This window comes from Macadamia integrifolia, chromosome 2, assembly GCF_013358625.1.
Source record: "Macadamia integrifolia cultivar HAES 741 chromosome 2, SCU_Mint_v3, whole genome shotgun sequence".
Classification (NCBI taxonomy): domain Eukaryota; kingdom Viridiplantae; phylum Streptophyta; class Magnoliopsida; order Proteales; family Proteaceae; genus Macadamia; species Macadamia integrifolia.
In genome coordinates this window covers 13,348,040-13,367,802 of record NC_056558.1, presented here as the reverse complement: position 1 = coordinate 13,367,802, position 19,763 = coordinate 13,348,040, and the positions used below count along the sequence as shown (strand labels likewise).

The window sequence follows — 19,763 nt, the reverse complement described above, 5'->3', positions numbered from 1 at the left end:
TTTGTGTGCTTTCATTGGTCCTTGCATTGGTATAAGGGTTGCACAACCTGATAGCAAACTAAGGTTTTTTCGTTATTTTTGTAATCTATTGCCATCTTTGTATATGACTCATAATTTTCCTTCGGGAGAAAAAAAGAAAGTTTAAAATGCAGCATGGCCCCCACACTGAGACAGAAGGAGAAATTACTGCCTTGCTACCCTTACCCCACATGATAAGGGGAAATCCTACCACAGTTGATGCTTCCACATGCCACTCTCATTGATCCTTACACTAGTGCAGAAGCCACGTTGCCTTTTACGGAACCCTCTCCCTTTTCCTTAATAAATATTTAGGTAGAAATATTACTTGTTTACATGGCCACTATGCTAGTACAAAGGCAACCAAGAGAGACGTATGTGCATCCAACCATGATGTAGGGTGATCTTTTTATTACCCTATGTCGATGTAGGGATACACAACTAGGTAGTGATCTATTCTTTTCCCCTACTATTGAAAAGAATATGAGTCATCATACACTCTTCCCAAACCCAAATATGAAAAGAAAGAAGGCTTCTAATCGGTGGTGGACGTCGATAAAGAAAATTTTAAATAACAAACATTTGATTAGAATCCATCACAACAATTCGTCAGAGACTGGAAGAGCTTTCACTCTAGAGTCTAGGCTATGTTGGAATGAAGGATTCAGATCCAACGGTTCTATCCATCGAAGCTGGGTTTGTGAGCTCATGCACACTTGGTGTATTGGATCACTTCACTTGGGAGCAGGAAGGAACATTCGTGACTGACGTAATAACGTTTATTTCGCATGAGGAGGAAAGTAGAAAAAAGCCCTCCCGTGAGAGTTGAGACATCTCTCTCTCGTTTCAGTTCGTAAAGAGACCTCTGTGCACTTCAAATCATCCCTGTGATCTTGAAGATGATCGGCATTCAAGATTCTAAGACGTTGTTCTCTCTGCTTAACTCTGATCAACGGCCGTTCGAAGAAATCATCTCGGACTTCGGCTCTAAATTTCAGCCAGATATGCATTTCAGAGTATGCTGCTCGCTCGCGGTTCTGTTGGAGGTAAGCTGTCCTTTCCTTCTATCCATTTGTGTGTATTAACTTCTTAAAGATTTGATCTCTATTACGTGGTAGTGTTTCTGAATTGCAATGGTACTGTTGGTAACTTGATCAGGGTTTTGGGTTTTGGGCTCGAGTGTTGGCTTAGAAGAGAACTGAGCTAGGTTTTCAAAATAGTCTTTTTAGTAGTGCAGAATTTTACGAAGTAGATCAATTAAAAAAATTTTGGGACAATTTCCTGTAAATCTGCAACTGCAACCCCCCCCCCCCCTCTTTTATTCTCTGACAGAAAATGGTTAGGTGATTGAAGTCCATTTAGTCCAAGAAGGGTTTTTTGTTAGATAGATGGAATTTGGGTAGCTACTGAGACTATGATGTTTTCTTCCGGAATCTCGTGATGAAAAATCCCATATGGTGACTTCCGGATACATACAGAATTAAACTCAAAGCATTTCTTTCTTTATTGTTTAATTTCTGAATTATTATGTCAATTAGCTCGTTTTCCTTCCAATAGTTGGTTATTCGTACGCAATGGTTCTGCACCTAAGTGCCAAGTGCAACTTGCACAGTATGTTTTTGGTTTAAGGGGGAATGTTCATCAGTCGAAGGGGACCATTTAAATGGTACTTTTGTTCATCCTATTGACATAAAGTGATTGGTCTGCTGGAGAAGAGAACTGTATCCCCATTAAATCCATTATTAGTGTTAGAAGTATGCTGTTCACAAATCACCACCAGTAGTATCTTACTCCAATGGTACCAGAAGGCAATAGCACAACTTCAGAAGATCCCGGGCAGCTTCAATAGGTTTAAGAATTGAAGAGAATATGGTAGAAATAGGGTATATGACCAAGGCCTCTCACCTATGGCCTTGGTCAGTATCTCACTAACCACAAGGGCATCCCACCACTCAACTGTATCTCACAACAAAATAATGGCACAAGCTAATTTTATTCTTCATTAAAATCACGGTTTATGGGCGCTAAGGCCCTTAAAATATATAGAGGATTGTAGTAACCTCTAGAAAGTCAAACAGAAAAATAAGAAGTGAAAAAACAAGCCCATGCATGTTAGTGGTTCCCTTGTATATTAAGAAACTGAAGAAAATAGAAAAACACAAGTAATAGCTAAGTAGTTACTACTAAATAACCAAATTAGTAACTAGGTCTAAACATAGGTACTACTATTGGTAAGGTTGCTCCACTGTGACCTAGTGGTCACAGGTTTGAGTCGGGAAACAGCTTCTTTGTGAAGCGGTGAACCAGTAAGAACACCCAGACCATGGGTTTGGACTGGCCTGAACCAAAATGCCCATTTGAAGAACCATGGTCCTAAGTATGAGCCTGGTTCTGGTTCTTATGAATGTATTGTTTGTAGTGCTTGTTTATTGGAGTCAGCAAAAAGTTGTGCGTTCCCTCCCCTCCACCCTTTCTATAATTCATTATATACAACAGTGAAGTGATTTTTAATAGTTTCATGAAGTTGTGTTCACCTCTTATGGTGAGTGTAGACAGTTCATTCATTCATAAATCAATATTAGATGTTACTATTAATGTCCTAGATTTTTATAATATAAAGAAAAGAATGTTGAAGATTTCTTCTGTTCTAAATTCTAATAACTTAAGAAGTTATTTAGGTGCCCAGTCTTCCGTGGAGTCAACTTGAATTTGTTCAAGCTCTGTCAATCATTTGAATTTTTATAACACGAGCAAGTTGTCAAAATATCTGATTTCTATTTTAAGAAATAAGAAATAAGAAATGAGTTTGAGGCTTAGGAGTTGTTACAATCCCAGAAACCTGTAATCAAAACAGAGAAAGAGAGGAAAGAAGAGAAGAAGAAAAGAGGAGAGAAGAGAGAGAGAGGTGTGATCGAAAGAGACTCCCAAAAGAGAGGAGTAACTTGCGATCAGACCATAGTTGTCATGGCATCTCCAAGGCGGCGATTTGACCGAAAAAGAAGTTCATGGCAGTTCTACGATTTACGTGACTCACAAATGGCGGTCGCCATTGGCTGATAGGCGTCGCCATGGACGCCAGGTCACGCCTGATTCACTTGGCGGTCGATTTTTTGTAAAATGCAGGGTGATTTTGATAGGGCTATGTTGATTTTTGATGATTTGATGTTGCTTAATATTGGTTTTATATGTTATAGGGTATATATTGTAGGCTTGTAGTATGCTAAATAACTTTAGAGAATAGGGGAAATAAAAAAATAGCATACTAAATAATTTTAGAAAATAGGAAAAAATAAAAAATGACACATGGGCGATTTGACCGCCATGGTAATGCCATAATGGGCGATTCATTGCCAAATTGATTAGCCACCCCTCCATCGCCTTTGATTGATTTGACGCTGTGACAACTATGGATCAGACCAGAATAGTATGATCGCAGGTTATGCCTCAAAACTTATATTAAATGGTGCTGAAGAAAAGTACAAAAATACCCCCATAAAGAAGAAAAACCTAGTCACAGAGATATGGGGCCGATAGGACATAAATGCCCCTATCGGCCTTGTTGCTGTTTAGGATTAGCGCCTAGCGCTAAACTCAACAGGAGTAACTGCCAAATTCTTACTTGAAAGTAAAAAAGATAAAAGCTCATATTACCCACCTAAAGTTCTGGCAAAAAGTAAATCATAAAGACTTGCTTTTATCAAATAAAACCTTCCCAAATATGTCTCATAAAGACTTCCTTTATCAAATAAAACCTTCCCAAATATGTCTCGATTGAACAGTGTCAATAGAAAATAAATTCCTAAAGTAATTCAAGGACATTCATATAAAAGGGAAAGGAGAAGAAATGAAAGAAGAACCTTTTCTAACTAAGGTACAAATCATAATTACCAATCGCAAACAGCTTAGATATTATGTTTTACCCTGTTGGGGATCTTACTGCTGACATGCCAGTGGCATGAGACTTTTGAGCCACTTTTTTGATATCTGGAAGAATTAAACTGCGAGGCACTTGTAGAAATATTTCTTGTAGTCAGTGAAAAGGTTTTGAAATCATTAGGGGTTATTGGAAGTGGAAACAAATATTGAGATGAGAAGTCTTGCTCCCTAGATTTATTTATTCAGAAGTCTTGAAGTGTGACAATTCTGACTGACTGAATGTGAAATAGATGCTGGGAGGATTGACAGTAAATCAGCATTAGATGGTCAGGATGCTTGTATTAGTGAGTTTTTTGTACAGAAGATGATGCTATTTCGCATTACATTTAGTGTTCCTTTGCTGTGCATGCATTACTAGATTTTGATTGATTTATTTTTCTCAAAAAAACAAAAAAAAAAAAAGAGAAAAAGAAAGAAAGAAAAGAAGAAAAAGAAAAAAAGAAAAAAAAAAAAGATTTATTTGGCTTAAACTCAAGATAAAGAAAGAAAGAAAGAAAGAAAAGAAGAAAAAGAAAAAAAGAAAAAAAAAAAAGATTTATTTGGCTTAAACTCAAGATACTTCCTCCAGCAGCTCTACCTGTCTCCTTTGATTGAAATGCACCTGTTATTTAGGAAGAATGATCTTGTTATCCACATGACGGGTTCGTGCAGCTTAACTTTCGCTTCCCCCCATCCTTTTATTATTTTTCTTGGCATCTGATAACTTTAGGTGATATCTTCTATACAAAATTCTAAATCAAGTCAAGATTCAAGTGAATTTTGTGCGTTGAATGTGATATCATTGATGTCTTTTGCAACAAAGATGCCAGTAATTGCCAACTGATGAGATTTCTTTTTTCCCCAGGAGAAAAAGATGCTCAAACCCACTCAGCGTTTAGTGGCATTTGCTATTCTCCATCGGACTTATTCTTCACAGCTATCTTCAGGAAGCCCGTTCATTTCTTTTCTTATAAATGTAAGCATACGTTGGTACTTATGACACATTTTAAGAGTTGTGGTGATATGTCTTTAAGAAGTTATGCTGTGTGCCTTTCAAGGTGTTCAATGGGAATCCTATTTGGTTTGTGTTTTGGTTCCCTCCAAATTGCCATTGGAATTATCCAATTTGTGTTGGATCAGATTTTCTTTGTTTGCACTATGCATCACCAGATACTTCCTCTCTCCTCAATATTACTCTCGTAGCTTGTATGAATTAAAAGCTCCATCTAAATATGTGGAAGTTTAGGGAGCATGGGTTACTGCCTCGTCAATTCGACCACAAGATTGTTAATCATATCAAATCTTTTCTAAATTAGTAAGCATCTATCTTATATTGCTGTAACTTTGATATCTGATGTTCCAAGCTTTGTGCAGTGTTGTTCTTATATTACTGTAACTTCGATTCCTACTGTTCCATGCTTTGTGCAGTGTTAATAAGATTTGCACCTCAACCACGAGCCTGGCACCATGCCACCTAGTTGCATGCCTTTGTGCCATTTTGTGTGCTTGTGCACCTCTGTGGCAGGATTTATTAATTGTACCGCATAGGATAATTTCTTTCTTGTTCGACAATTGCAGTCTTGGGGGCTTGCTCTATTTGAGTTAATAAAGTATGCTTAACAATTTTGTAAATTGTTTAGAATCTGGTGTTAGGCTTTGGATCTCACTATGCTTATGTGCTGAAGAGGCTTTGTTATCTTTTGCATTGCCTAATATAATTGTCACTAATTAATTGTAAGTTTGTTTGGCTAGTGTAATCTGATTGTCTTTCTATGCTGATTGATTATGTTGTTTTATACTATTTTTATCGTTTATGTGGATTATCCTTTACTTCTACTTGTTTATGTATTTTTTTTTTTTTTTTAATGTAAAATAAGAAGAAGCCCACCTTCTCCATCTCACCAGGTTCTCTCTTGGCTCCCTCCTTGTTATGTATCTTGGCCTCCCCCTCATCACTACCAGCTTGACTACCCATCATTGCACCCCCATGTTAGACCTTATGTGCAAACGGCTTCAGCTTTGGAAAACCAAACTTCTCTCACAGGTTGCATGGAGCTCATCAGATCAGTACTCCAATCTTTCTACATTTACTGTTGTGGTGTGTTTGGTTTGCCCAAGTCCATTATCAAAATGGTTGAATATCTTATGTGCTCTTTTCTTTGGAAAGAGGTTGAGTTGGCCAGGTTTCTTCACCCCATTGAGTGGGCCTCAATCTACCTTCCCTAATCATAAGGAGGTCTTGGTTTGAGAAGAATAAATGATGTTAATCTTGTTGGTACCCTTAAGTTGATTTCGAAATTAGCCTCCAAGCAAGACAGGATCAGGATCTTGTGGATTTATGCTGGCCTCTTCACAGAGACTTGATTTGGTCGGTTCCCTCCTCTGATGCGTCATGGGTTTGACACAGGATCTTGTAGGTTAGGCACATTGCTATTGTGGCCATTTCCTTTAGGATTGATAATGGTCTATCTACCTCCCTTGGGCTTGACAAGTGGCATCCTTTGGTTGTCCTTTCCATTGTGGTGAGCTCTATATCTATCCACTCCTTTGGCCTAGACAAAATTTACATGGTCTCCTATATAATCTCCCATGGCATGAGGTCCCCCCCCCCAACGATTAAAGGATCAGTATCGATCGTCGTATTGGTCGGCCAAAATTAAGATACGTATCGGAGGGTATCACATCATATCAGAGATACTCTAAAGATACGCATATAAATGGATAGGAAACACTTTTTTATACACTTTTGCATAAAAAATTTGTTAAAAAAAGTTATTGATAACATGTATTATGCATAAACACTAAATTGAGGGTATCGCACTAAGAATTCGAGGTCTGTAGTTGTCCCATAAATGTAAAATCCTTGTTTCCAACCTTGATTTCCACTTTAGTTAGAGAGAAATATAGTTGACAGCAATTTTGGACAAAAACCCCTAAAAAAATTTTCTGAAAAATGACCCACCTTGGCCATTATATGACCGTAGCGCACTGTATCGGTAAGTATCGTACCATATCGATATGTATCGTTTGATACATACCGATATGCACCGATATGTACCAGTACATACCAAAACGTACATTTCACTTCAATTTTATTTTTTCCATAGAGTATCGTATCGTATCGTATCGTCTCGATGCGTATCGTATTGTGTCGGTGTGTATCGGTGCGCTTTGGTATGATACATATCGATACGAAAGGATATTAAAAATTCAATGTATCGTATCAGTAAGGGCCGATACAGATACGTATCGGCCAATATGGTACGATACATACCGATACTTACAACCATGTCCCCCCCATCCCCCCTTTATCTGATCTCTGGAGTTCCCTCCCTCACCTCCTGGGGCACTGCGGTAGAGGTGACATGATTTGGCTCCCTTTGGCCTCAAGTATCTTTAGTGCCCTTTTTTGCTTGAGATTTGGTGAGATTTCGAGGCCCCCTCCCCTTGGTACAAGATTGTCTGGTTCAAAAGTTACATCCCCCCACCAAAGCTTTACTTCTCCAATTTCCTCCCCACGCAGTCTTTCCTCATCTCATTGTTACATCCAGGTTTCCCCTTCATGTTGCCTATGTAGGAATGGCTACGAAGATATAGATCACCTATTCTTCTCTTGCCCCTTTTTTGTTGCCTCCATTTGGAAGAAAGTCTTCAATAGCTGTTGGCCGGCCAGGAGAAGATCTCTCCCCCTTCAAAGAGCATGGATCTGGGTCGATATGACGTTTGGTGGGAACTCAATTTGTGACACCGTTGGGAAATTAGCTTTTTGTGCCTCCATGAACCATAGTTGTCATGGCGTCGTCAAGGCGGCGATTTGGCGTCCTAGCGGAAAAAGAAGTTCATGGCAGTGCTACGATTTACGTGATTCACAAATGGCGGTCGCCATTGGCTGATTAGCGTCGCCATGACACCGCCATGGACGCCAGGTCATGCCTGATTCACTAGGCAGTCGATTTTTTATAAAATGCAGGGTGATTTTGATAGGGTTATGTTGATTTTTGATGATTTGATGTTGCTTAATGTTGGTTTTATATGTTATAGGGTATATATTGTAGACTTGTAGCATGCTAAATAACTTTAGAGAATAGGGGAAATAAAAAAGTAGCATACTAAATAACTTTAGAAAATAGAGAAAATAAAAAATGACACATGAGCGATTTGACCGCCATGGTAATGCCATAATGGGTGATTCATCGCCAAATTGATTAGCCACCCCTCCACCGCCTTGGATCGATTTGACGCTGTGATAACTATGCCATGAACTACATTTGGATGGAACTCAACCTTTGTAGATGGACTGCCAACTCTCGTGCTCTTGTAGCCGCCCCCCCCCTTTTAGTTGACTTGCTGCTTTGTTTGTTTGTTTGTTTTCTTCTCCTTGGCCCCTGGGCTTGTGTATTCTTCTCCTTTTCTTCGTAATATAAATTTTTATTCATTAAAAAAAAAGAAAAAAAAAAAGCAGTTGCGGAAGGCATCCACTGCTCCCGGAGTTGCAGAATAGAAGCTAACTGTCACTGCTGCAGGTTCCACTGCAAGAACCACGGTTGCCTCTCTCTTCGAGACACTCAATGTGATTCTCTAAACAATTTTTTTTTTTTTAAATATTTTCTTGCAAAAGAGTAATTTTATCTATAGGTTTTTGTGTATATCTGTTTCAATTATGTTCCTAACATTCCTTTTAGTGTCACATGGGTTTCAAATTTAACAAATTTAGATGTTGCTTCCTTGTTTCCACGGGATTCATTGCTACACTGTGGTCATGATATGAGGGTGCATGACTTCTTTTCATTGAATGATATGCTGCATTAGGTGTTAGAATTTGCATGTTTATGGTTTCAACTCTTGTTTCTTTACAGGCAGCATGCGATGATGCAGCTGAGAAAATGGAAAGGGCTTTTGTTCTCCAGTTGTTAGGTTCTGCTGATGCCGATAACAGCAAAGAGGTTCAAATTTTATTTTTCTTCATTTGCGGGGATATCTTTCTTTCTTTTCTTTTTTATTTTTTTTGGAACATGCTGCTTAAAAAAAATAAATAAATAAAAAGAGAAATCTGGTTACTGGTAGACTTTCTTTTTCATTCTGATTGACACTTAGTGCTGGGCTTATTTTAGCAGCTTAAAGATATGGATGTGGTGGTGTAGATTCTTATGAAAAAAAATGTGTTTTGCTTTTGTATGAAGATTTGTACATTGAGTACTTGGTTTTTTCGCATTGTTTCTGATTCCTCAGGGAGGTGGATTTGCATACCACAGACCATGGTTTAAAGTATTTCCGATGCCGATACAATACCTCCGATATGTATCTTAAATTTAGCTGACCGATACGATACATGGAATTTTTAAAATCCTTTCATATCTATATATATCTTACGATACATACCGATATGCATCAATACACCATCGATACACATTGATACGATATGATATGCACCGATACAACTCTGGAAAATATAAAATTGAAGTGAAATGTACGTTTCGGTATGTATCGGTGAGTATCGCTACGTATTGGTGAGTATCGGTATATATCGATCGGTATCGGTGAGTATCGGTATGTACCGATACAGTGCGCTACGGTCATATAATGGCCAAGATGGGTAATTTTTTCAGAAAAACACGATTTTTTAAAGATTCTCTCTAACTAAAGTGAAAATTAAGGTTGGGGACAAGGATTTTACATTTATGGGACAACTACAAACCTTGAATTCTTAGTGCGATACCCTTAATTTAGTCTTTATGCATAATAAATGTTATCAATAGCTTTTTTTAACAAATATTTTATGCAAAAGTGTTTAAAAAATGTTTCCTATCCATTTATGTGTATCTTTTGCGTATCTTAGTGTATTTCCGATATGATACGATACCCTCCGATACATATCTTAATTTTGGCTGATCGATATGGTGACCGATACCGATACTTTAATCCTTGCCACAGATACAACATACACAATAAAAATGTGCAATTTATGTAAAAGTGTCTAAAGCAAGTGTGCGATGTTTCCCACCCAAGGATAAGAATTTTGATCTCAAGGCAGGTTTCGAGCATTGAGACATGGGTCGAAACTAGGCTGGTCAAAAGACTCAAAACTGGTCAAAATTTGTCGAAACTTGGTATTTTTAAGTCAAAACTAATCGAAACTACCAAAATGTGCGAAATATCGTCGAAACAAGTTGAAACTGGTTGAAACCGGTTGAAACCAGTAACAAATTGATTTCGACCGAGATTTAGAACTATTTTCCCACCATATATACTTTTCTGAAATAAACAAAGTGTTAGTTCGTTTTTCTATTAGTTCTTGGGTTTTTTTTGGTAATTAACTGGATCCTATTTTTCCTGATCATTGTGCCCTCTGACTAAGGTTCGAGGTTTCGGTCGAAAATGAAAATTTGGCCGAAACTTCCTTTTTTTTTTTCCCCTTGGGAATGTCAATGTTTGGTTTAGGGGCCAAATGGAGAAATTAGGTCATGAAAGTTGTAGAACACCTTATTTTAGGCCCTTTTAAATATAGTGGAACCCCTTAGACTTAAAAATAAAAAACACCCAAAATGGTAATTTGGCTTTGGACCTAGGAAAGTTGTATGATGTTGGATACACAAAATTTGGTACTAGAATACACATGATTCTACTAAGATGACTGAAATATGCTTTAGGAATGAATAAACATAAAATTGGGAACCATTTCATAATTATCAAATGCGATACATGGTTCATCACAGAGATATGGTTGTGATTTGGCCAAAATTCACAAAAATCGAGGTTTTCTCGAGATTTTTCCTCTTCGGAGTCGAAACATACCAAAATTTGAAACATGGTCAAAATATCATCAAAATTGCAAAATTTCGATTGAAACGTTGCATTATACAAAGGGTTTGACCGAAACAATATTGAAATCCGAAACATGGTCAAAATTTCTCTGAAACTGTGAAATTTCGGTCGGAACTTTGACAAAAATGTATATCGTAGTAGGAGACCTTGTGAGATCGAAATGAAACCTAGATTTTGCCAGAATCCCGCGAGACCTCATACCTTATTTCTGAGAGGTTCAGATTTCTTGGTTAAGACTATTAATCTTCTCTGATATAGGAATCAATTGACAGGGCGTTTGCTAAAAGTTGCCTGCTGCACATGTAGTTCAACTTGTCTTCCACTTTTCACTGGACAAATTCATCCAAGGGACAAGCTGGTCCTTGACCTATAATGCCTTCTAATAGTTAACAGCCAAAGGGATATCCAATATAAGACTTGACATGACTCACTTATAGGAGCTTGGGTTGGAAGTGTCATTTGGTTTTTTTTTTTCCATCTTTATCTCTCCATTCTTAAATATGTTTTGACCCTCTCTCATATTCATGTCTACCAATATGTTCTTCATTTGGAAAATTTTCATGCAATGCAGGTACTCAGGCAATCGGCCGTTGATTATGTCAAAGGATTTGACCCTTCATTACATGTGAGTTCTATATATGTTCTTGTGCTTTGCTACATATGTAGGATTAAATTGATGTCAAGTTTAGCTTTGAAAATGATTTGCCTTTCTGAGGCTTGCAATGGTTGCTTGGCATGTTTTATTGAACCAAATTTCCTCAAGTTAATAGCTATTCATATGTTTTTCGATGGAATTTTAGGCTCTCCCGCAACGTGAACAGCTGCAAAAGCAATATTGTGATGAAGTACAGCCAGAACCTTATACTAGCTTATTCAGGGTTGCTGCTGTCAAAAATGTAATTTCAGACCCTGACGTACCTCGCGGTTGTGATGCAAATTCACCAGAGTAAGACCCTTTTCTGTAAATTAAAACCGATTTTTTTTATTATTTAAAAGAAAAAATGAATGAGTCCCTTTTATTATTACTATTATTGTTTTACCACTATTCATTATTAAGGGGCAGTTTTCCTAAACGGTTTGTGTAGGAAGCCTATCCTAAATGGCCCCTAAAAATCTGCCACATGGCAGATCAGATGGGGCCCAAATTTTGTGAACAGGTAGATATCAAGGTCCCCTACTCCCATGTCAAGTTTCAGCCCAAAAACGAGTTGGCAAGTGACAAAATAGAACTTTGAAAAATCCAAAATTGCGGAGGGTGCACAATAGTAGTCAGAGTACTTTAGATGTGCATGGATATACATGGTGATGCATGCCAATACACCGAAAATATTTCACTAAATTGGGCATTGACATTTGACACATGACTAAACCATACCATATCCTCTCTATCCAGCGGTCGGAATAGCCACATCATCTGTCTATGTGACACAATGAGAGTGGGCCGTTTAGTAAGCCCTTCCTAAACTGGGCTGTGTAAAGTAGTTTTTCCCTTATTTTTCATTTATTCAACTTATTTTATCCTTTAAAGGACTTAAAATGTGGATTTCTGCAAATGTTTCAATTGACATGCGTATTTTCTGTTTTATCTCTTTTTAACTATTTGACATGTTGGCATTTCAGGCTTGAATTTACACCACCTGGCTCTAAACCAAGAGTTGGATCTGGAGATAGGGATGAGACAGTGACTGGATTGTTTCAAAATTTGTCATTGGAAGGATTAAATCCTCAGTGGATCCGACCTCTCCCACCGCGACTCCCAATACAAGACGGGGAGGCAAGACTTTTACATGACAAGTTAATATTTAATTATTCTTGGGATTTGCTAGTCTTATTGGGCTTAGCGGTTTCCCAATCTTTTGCAGCTTGTGTGGCTGAACCCTGACAATAACCATGAGCTGTTATGGGACTATGGTATGTGTGCTGACACTAGCAGAGGTGCTGCAGTTAGGGAGTTGATTGCAAAAGCCTTGAAGGGACCACTTATACCTGCACAACAGGAGGTGTGTTTACTGTGCTCTTAAAGGAATGGTGACAAGTGTCCTGAAAAATGATGTGAAACCTTAGTAAGTTATAAGTATATCATCAGATGTCTACTTATGTTCTGAAAGTACCAAAAAGGGGGTGGGGAGGGGGAGGCAAAGGTCAAGGGCAAAGAAAACGTATATGCATCAACCACCTTATTCTTCAGTGACAAGGACTTATTGGTTGAAGGTGTTAACGAACCAAAGCTTTACACATCATCATAGGTTGTAACGGGATGAGGATCCCACATGTCCTTATAGATAATAGGTTGGCATTACATATTGTGTTCCCTCTCCAGGCCCTTAAGCACTTGGGACTAAGTGTCCCCGACTTAAAACCTTCCATACAAGGAGTTAGGGCTTATGATGACACAAAGAGAGATATTCTTGGCCTTTTACCCATTGGCATAGTAGTAGGAATGATCAAATTCCACCTGGAATTCCAAGTCATTGTCTCTATGCCTTACAATGGTTCCGAAGAACACTTTGAAGATCCGAACAGAAATTCAAATCTTGACAAAGATCTCTTCGTAGACCCAAAGAACCTCAAAGGGGGGGATTTCTATCTCAAGAACGCTCAAGAACACTCAAGAACACTCAAGGGAGGGGGCTCAAGAACATATTGTTTTTGACAAAAAACTGGATCTAAGTAAGAACTTGGATTGAAGATCTTCAAGATCCCAAAAAACACTTCGAAGATCCGAATGAGATTTCGGATCTTGATGAAGATCGCTTAGAAGATCAGAAGAAAATCAAGAGGGGAGGGAAGGAAAATTTCACTACAAAAGAGTGAGGTGGGATTCTGGTCTCAGAAATCTAAAGGAGGGCGATATTTATAGTTTTTTCTAGCCAATGGGAGAGGGGGAGCCTCTTTATCCAACGGACGAAAGGGTGTGGTTTTGCTTAAGGTGGGGGATAGGCAATTAGTCCAATAGGTAAAGAGGGGGGGGGGTTGGACAGAAATGGGTGGGGAGGGTTTTTGTCCAATGGGTAAAGAGGGGAGTTTTTGGGAGAGAGAATTACTAGCATAAAAAAGGGGTTTTTTGGTTTTTAAGTGGGTGAAGAGGGGATTTCTTCACCCACCGGGTCAAGGGAACACCAATCCCGGCCGTTGAAAGGCCAAACAAATCTTAAAGCTTTTCATTATCTAAGGGTTCTATAGTTTCTGGAAAATGGTACTTTTTGAAGGGGGAGTGATGCATATCTGTTCAAGTGAAGAGGAGAAGAAGAGCTGGTTTCTTTCTGCGGCTCTGAGTCTGTTTTATCTATTTTGAGTTGATTCTGAACCAGTGGTTTAAGTGGTTGTGGTGGGTTTCTTTAAGTTATTTGGACCAAATTCAATTCGTTGGAGCCTCAGAGATGGCATGTGGTCTTAAAAGATCTCCTCGGAGATGAGGTTTAGTCAACAGCAGCTTGTGTGTGGATGTGGTGGGGCCCAGTTAAAGAAGTTTTAAGCTCAACAATATCTATTTCTGGTGTAGCCTTGAATTTTTTCCACCTCAATTGCCTTGGTTCGCCATGGCACCATGACAACTATGGTCTCGATTCCTGTTTTCTCTCATAGGACAGCTAACCATTGAGAATCCTATTGGGTATGGATTTGATGGTTGTCTGATATCAGACATTACATAACCTACGGATGCCCTGTTTTAGGCTTTCATAGCTGTTTATAACACTACCAAATCACAGCAATCCAAGTCATTGGATCACTGTAATCTATTTCCAAGCATTACCTTTGACCAAAGTTTCAGCCAGATCACTGGGATCTGCTGATCTGGATTTCTCCATAAAAATAGGATCTAGAGTTGTTATTTTCTGATTTTACTTATAAGTCAAGATCCCACTGTTGGATTCCTTTTGATTTTTTTTTTTTATCCTATGAAAGGGCCTACTCGACTAGTATTCCTCCCACATCAGATTGCTGGATGTTGAATTGTTTTAAGTTTTTTCAGTTCTGCTCTGTTTTCTAGTATCTTCTCAATTCACTGTGATTTTGTTCTGTGTTCTTGTTTCCTAAACCTGTCCTACAGGTTAGTGGAACTCATCAGGGAGATGTTCAAAGGGTTAGTTGTTTGTTAGTTTATTTATCTTCAATTTCAGTGGAAAGATTTTCTTAGATGTGTGTGCTTGTGGACTTGGACTCTAACCTTATTGCTAGAGATGTCTGGAGTTTTGATTATAACTTTGAAACTAGTCTTGTTACTGTAGTCTGAAAATAGAATGGTGATGATTTCCCAAACAATACTTTTGGAATACAGAAAAGGAGTAGAAAACTGTGAAGAATTTATAAAGAACATTGAGAATAAATGAATTTTGGATAGAAAAGCATATTTAATGATGGAAGGGTGAAAAACAAAAAAGGAAAAATGATGGAAGGGTAGAATGGAGCTTGCAGAGTTGTTTTTTGCTGCCCCCTTTTTTCTTTCCTTTTCTTCTGGAAAGAAAGTTGTTTGTTTTTTACCCATTGGAACTCTAAGAAGGCACTAAATATATTTTCTGAATATTGGTTATTTTGTTTTAAAGTGATTGTGTGATTACTTACTACATCTGGAAATAGAGAAGGAATGCTGCTCCCACCTACTTATCAAAATTTTGAAACCTCATGGCCAAGGTTCAAGATTGCTGTTTCGACTGGGATTTCAAAACCGAAATTTACCATTGAAATTGTCGAAATCGAACCTAAATGACCAAAATACCAAAGTGGTACCGAAATATGGCCCATTTCGGTGAAAAAACTGTAACATTGAAGATCCCTCAATTCATATGCGATATCATTTTGAACAATGTTGAAACCGAAATAGGTTGCCGAAATTTTAAACCATGCTCATGGCCTCCTACATGATTTATTCTCTTCACTTACTTTTTCATTCTATTTCCAGCAAGTTTTGGTGGAGTTGGCAAGTGACCCGAAGCTCGTATACCACTGTGGACTGACTCCACGAAAGTTACCTGTACGCATTTACGGTGTCTCAAGAGTTATTTCCTTAATATTATCAGTCTGCTTGTATACCACTGTGGCCTTTTTTCTTGCTTTCAGGAGCTGGTAGAACACAATCCCCTTATTGCTGTTGAGGTTCTTATAAAGTTGATGAACTCTGCTGAAATTTCAGAGTATGTTTTTAATTATTTATTTTTTGTTTACCCTTTTCTTTTTCAAATTTCTGAAAGTATATACAGTTACTACTATTTGATGTTTTCTTACTGAACTTGTGGTACAGATACTTCACAGTCCTTGTAAATATGGACATGAGTCTACACTCCATGGAAGTTGTAAACAGGCTGACAACAGCGGTTGATCTGCCCACAGAATTTGTGCACATGTATATCACAAATTGTATATCATCCTGTGAGAACATCAAGGTCCTTTACTTCCCCCTTTCTTTGCCCATGTGATCTTCATTCCCAACCTCCTGCATGCGCTCTCTGATCTCTACCAAATATCTCATCTAATGGTGTTAAACTATACTATTTATGGTGGTAGATCTCCAACATGACTGCCAATATGGAGGGGGAAAAAACATGACAAAGTTAGTGGGTCTGGATTGGGGGACAATATAACATAAAGACACTGGCTCAACAAACAGTGGGCCGGGTTGAGGGACTATATAACATGAGAAATCTGGCTCAACCAAATTTCATTATGAATTGGTCATGTTTTGGTTGAGGGTGTCTAAGCCAATCAATAAATTTGACCCACTTAATTTAAATTGGAAAAATGAGGTGTGCAGCTAAGTGGTTTGACTTTGGGTAGGGTGCTTGGAGTTGGGAGTTTATAATTTTCTTATGGTTGATTGTACATTATCTTCTTTTCAACTCCATTGACCTGAAACATGGCATCTGATACCCAATTTGCTGCAAGCAGTACACGACCCATTGACATAAGCCCACAGCACATTGACAACAATATCTGTGGCTGGTGTACCGAAATAGGACTAGGTGCATTTGTTGGCAGGTCATGTTAGGTTTGGATACGTTGATAGTCACTAAATGGGTTGTGTTCATGTTGGCCAGAATCTAACCCAAACACAACATACTCCATTTCTACCTGTACTCCATATTGACCCCTACTGAAACTCAGATTTTCAAGCATATATGTGCACTATTTTTCGAAGGATTGGAATTTTAGACATGTAACTTGATTATCGATTCTATGCTATGGTGCTAATTTATGTGCGTATCCTCTAGTTATTTCTTTACACTCAGCCTTTTCGAATCTTAAGCTTTTGTCAGCTACGATATTCCTTAAAAATTATGATATTTGCCATGTGGCGAGACCCAGCTCACTTCCCATGTGGCAGGGTGAACTTTAAGTTCACCTTGTAGGCTGTAGAGGCAAGCTTGCCTCCACATCCTGCCTAATTGAGCCAGATACAAGCCTTATTTGGCCAATCCGACTGCTGTACAGGTTAATTATCCTCTTGATTGGGCCATGTGTCAAGTGTCACAGCCTATCTCAATTAGTCGATATGTATAGAAAATCAGAGGGTAATTTGGCTAAGTTAATCCTTCTCTCCTGGTGAGCATGTGTGAAGTTACCTTCTGAATTTATGTCTTTGTGCCAATAATGCTGTAAGCACTATGATCCTCAATAGGCATAAAGGAAGCTTGTTTATTTATTCTTCTTTTGAAATGCTTCATGCACTCTTTTGGGCTATTTTATGTACTTGATGTTTATCTCGTCTTGTTTTTTGTCAGTGACTCATGCCATATTGTGAATTCATTTCCTAATTTGTTCTTGTTTTATTTCTCAGGATAAGTATATGCAGAACAGACTTGTCAGACTTGTATGTGTTTTCTTACAAAGCTTGATTCGAAATAAGATAATCAATGGTGAGGACATGGTGCTGATATGTGTTTGATATTCTTATTTGTTGTGATTCTCTGTGATTCTATAATTTGGCGTGAATTAACATGTGCACAAATGACCATTTGCTTGTTGCTACCATATGTGCTCTGCTTGTTGGCCATGTTTGTGGAATCCTTGATTGTAAAACTCATCTTGGGGTCTGTCTCGGTTACTTCTTGTTGAAAAGTGTTGTTGTATATTGTAATTTTATGCTGGAATTATTTAGACAATATGGATAGAAATGATAGAGAAAAAGTGAAGGGAAAGATGATAGAAATTGAAAATGAAGACAATATTCACAGCTTAAATTTGGCATGTTACTTTCTAAGAATAAAATCTGATGGTAAGATTCATAATCTGAGGTTCAACACATCACAGCCAACTTAAAATATAGAATTATCGATATCCAATATCAATGAAGAAACAAAGAAAGGTCAAGAGAAAACAAGTTCTTTAAACTAAACATTTGTCTAGAATTTAAAACACCACCACTAAGCATTTGTCTTAGTTATATTTGAAAGAGGGCCCATGATGCGGGCTGTAGAACCATTCCCAATCACTCTAGATCCATCCTCTTTTTTTTTTGGTAAATAGATCCATCCTCCTGAGATCGGATAAATTATGGTGAGTGACTTTCATTGTTGGGAAAATAGACCCTATTGCAACTGTGCTCAAGAGACAGGATGGCAACAATATGATGCAAAGACGACAATAAACGAGCACCAGCATTGAATTATTCTGTGCGAATTTGGCTGGCCTTTCCCAAGTGCAGTGGAAGTTGTAAAGGTAGTGGGGAAAATTTTGGTCCTTTTCCATATTCTTCTATTCTTTTATCCATTATATCATTAACAAACCAATTTTTTTTTTCCTGTCTTTTTTTATTTTCTTGGAACTCTTTTCTTTGTGGGTATCTATCAGTCTAAAATAGCAAAGACCTATAAATTAAATTTATCATTCATCTGAACACACAATTAAACGAGTAATAGAGGTAACCAGCCCAAGTTACAAGGACCTGATGCATGCCCAGGAGAGTCTCCTGCATTTCAGTTCCAACTTTATTATCTCTTGGTACCTTTCAAGTTATGTATTTTTTTCAGGCGGTCCATTGAAGTAGATCAATCGTCAATTGACCATTCCGATTTGGTGTAGAAATCTGAACGGGCTTCTTAAAGGCTGAGAGTAAAACCTTTTGATTGGTTTCTTTCATGCTCAATTCCATTACTGAAACTAATTATTTGCAATCTCAGTCAAAGCAGTTCAACTTTTACAGCCAAGGTAGAATCAATGTCCTCTTCTTCCCATAGTTGTCACAATGGCATGTTTATTTTCATTCCATCTCCCAAAATTGAAGCATATAATAACACTAAAAAGTTATCTTTGTATGTTACATTAATATACTGATTTAATGTACACAAGCAGTGCAATCAATTTGTTTTTTGTTTTTAGGGTCTGATATACCTGTATGTTAGATATTTATTTGCCTATGCATTTATGGACTTGTAGTTGAGGCACCTGTTTGTAGACGTGGGATCTGTATTTAGGTTAAAAGGTTTTCTTGGGAAGAGGGTAGGGTGATTATATTGTGGGTTTCATAATACATAATTTTATTGTTTGTATTCCATATGGGTGGTTGTGAATAGATAAATCCTTCATGTTTATGTTCCTTATGGTTACAATTGTGGATTGCAGTTCAAGATCTTTTCATTGAGGTCCAGGCATTCTGTATTGAGTTCTCAAGGATTAGGGAAGCAGCTGGGTTGTTCAGGCTCCTGAAAACCTTGGAATGAATAAATATCAAATCTTGTTCTTTTATTTTTTTTGTTGTTAAAGTCAGCGAATTTTAATTTCCCTCTCGTCTAATTCTTCTATCTGTTCTATAAATAATGGCATTTTGTATATTCATCACCAATCATTATGTCCTATGATGAATGGCATGATGAGAGGACAAAGGGATTTAATCTTCTACTGGCCAAATTCATATTAAATAATGTTTAGGAGATTTTGAGGTAGCACTGGTGCAGTGAGGATCTGGATGGCTGAGAGCACCTTGGGGTGTGTGCCCTCCTAGCCACCCGATGCTACCTGCGCCGGTGCAGTGACTGCAGAGGATGTGGACTAGATTTTGAGCCGCATAGGGCGAT

At 38.0% G+C, this 19,763-nt stretch overlaps 1 protein-coding gene across 1 annotated transcript; it reads left to right on the top strand.

The window, feature by feature from the left end:
• Positions 1-806: 806 nt before the first annotated feature.
• LOC122088201 (CCR4-NOT transcription complex subunit 11) lies at positions 807-19,583 on the top strand. Its single transcript, XM_042657391.1, has 12 exons — positions 807-1,064; positions 4,799-4,909; positions 8,790-8,876; positions 11,327-11,380; positions 11,556-11,701; positions 12,376-12,529; positions 12,618-12,755; positions 15,656-15,727; positions 15,814-15,887; positions 15,995-16,136; positions 17,528-17,606; positions 19,312-19,583. Exons 1-12 carry the CDS (start codon positions 918-920, stop codon positions 19,407-19,409), a joined length of 1,302 nt encoding a protein of 433 aa, XP_042513325.1. The 5' UTR covers positions 807-917; the 3' UTR covers positions 19,410-19,583.
• The last annotated feature ends 180 nt before the right edge of the window (positions 19,584-19,763 follow it).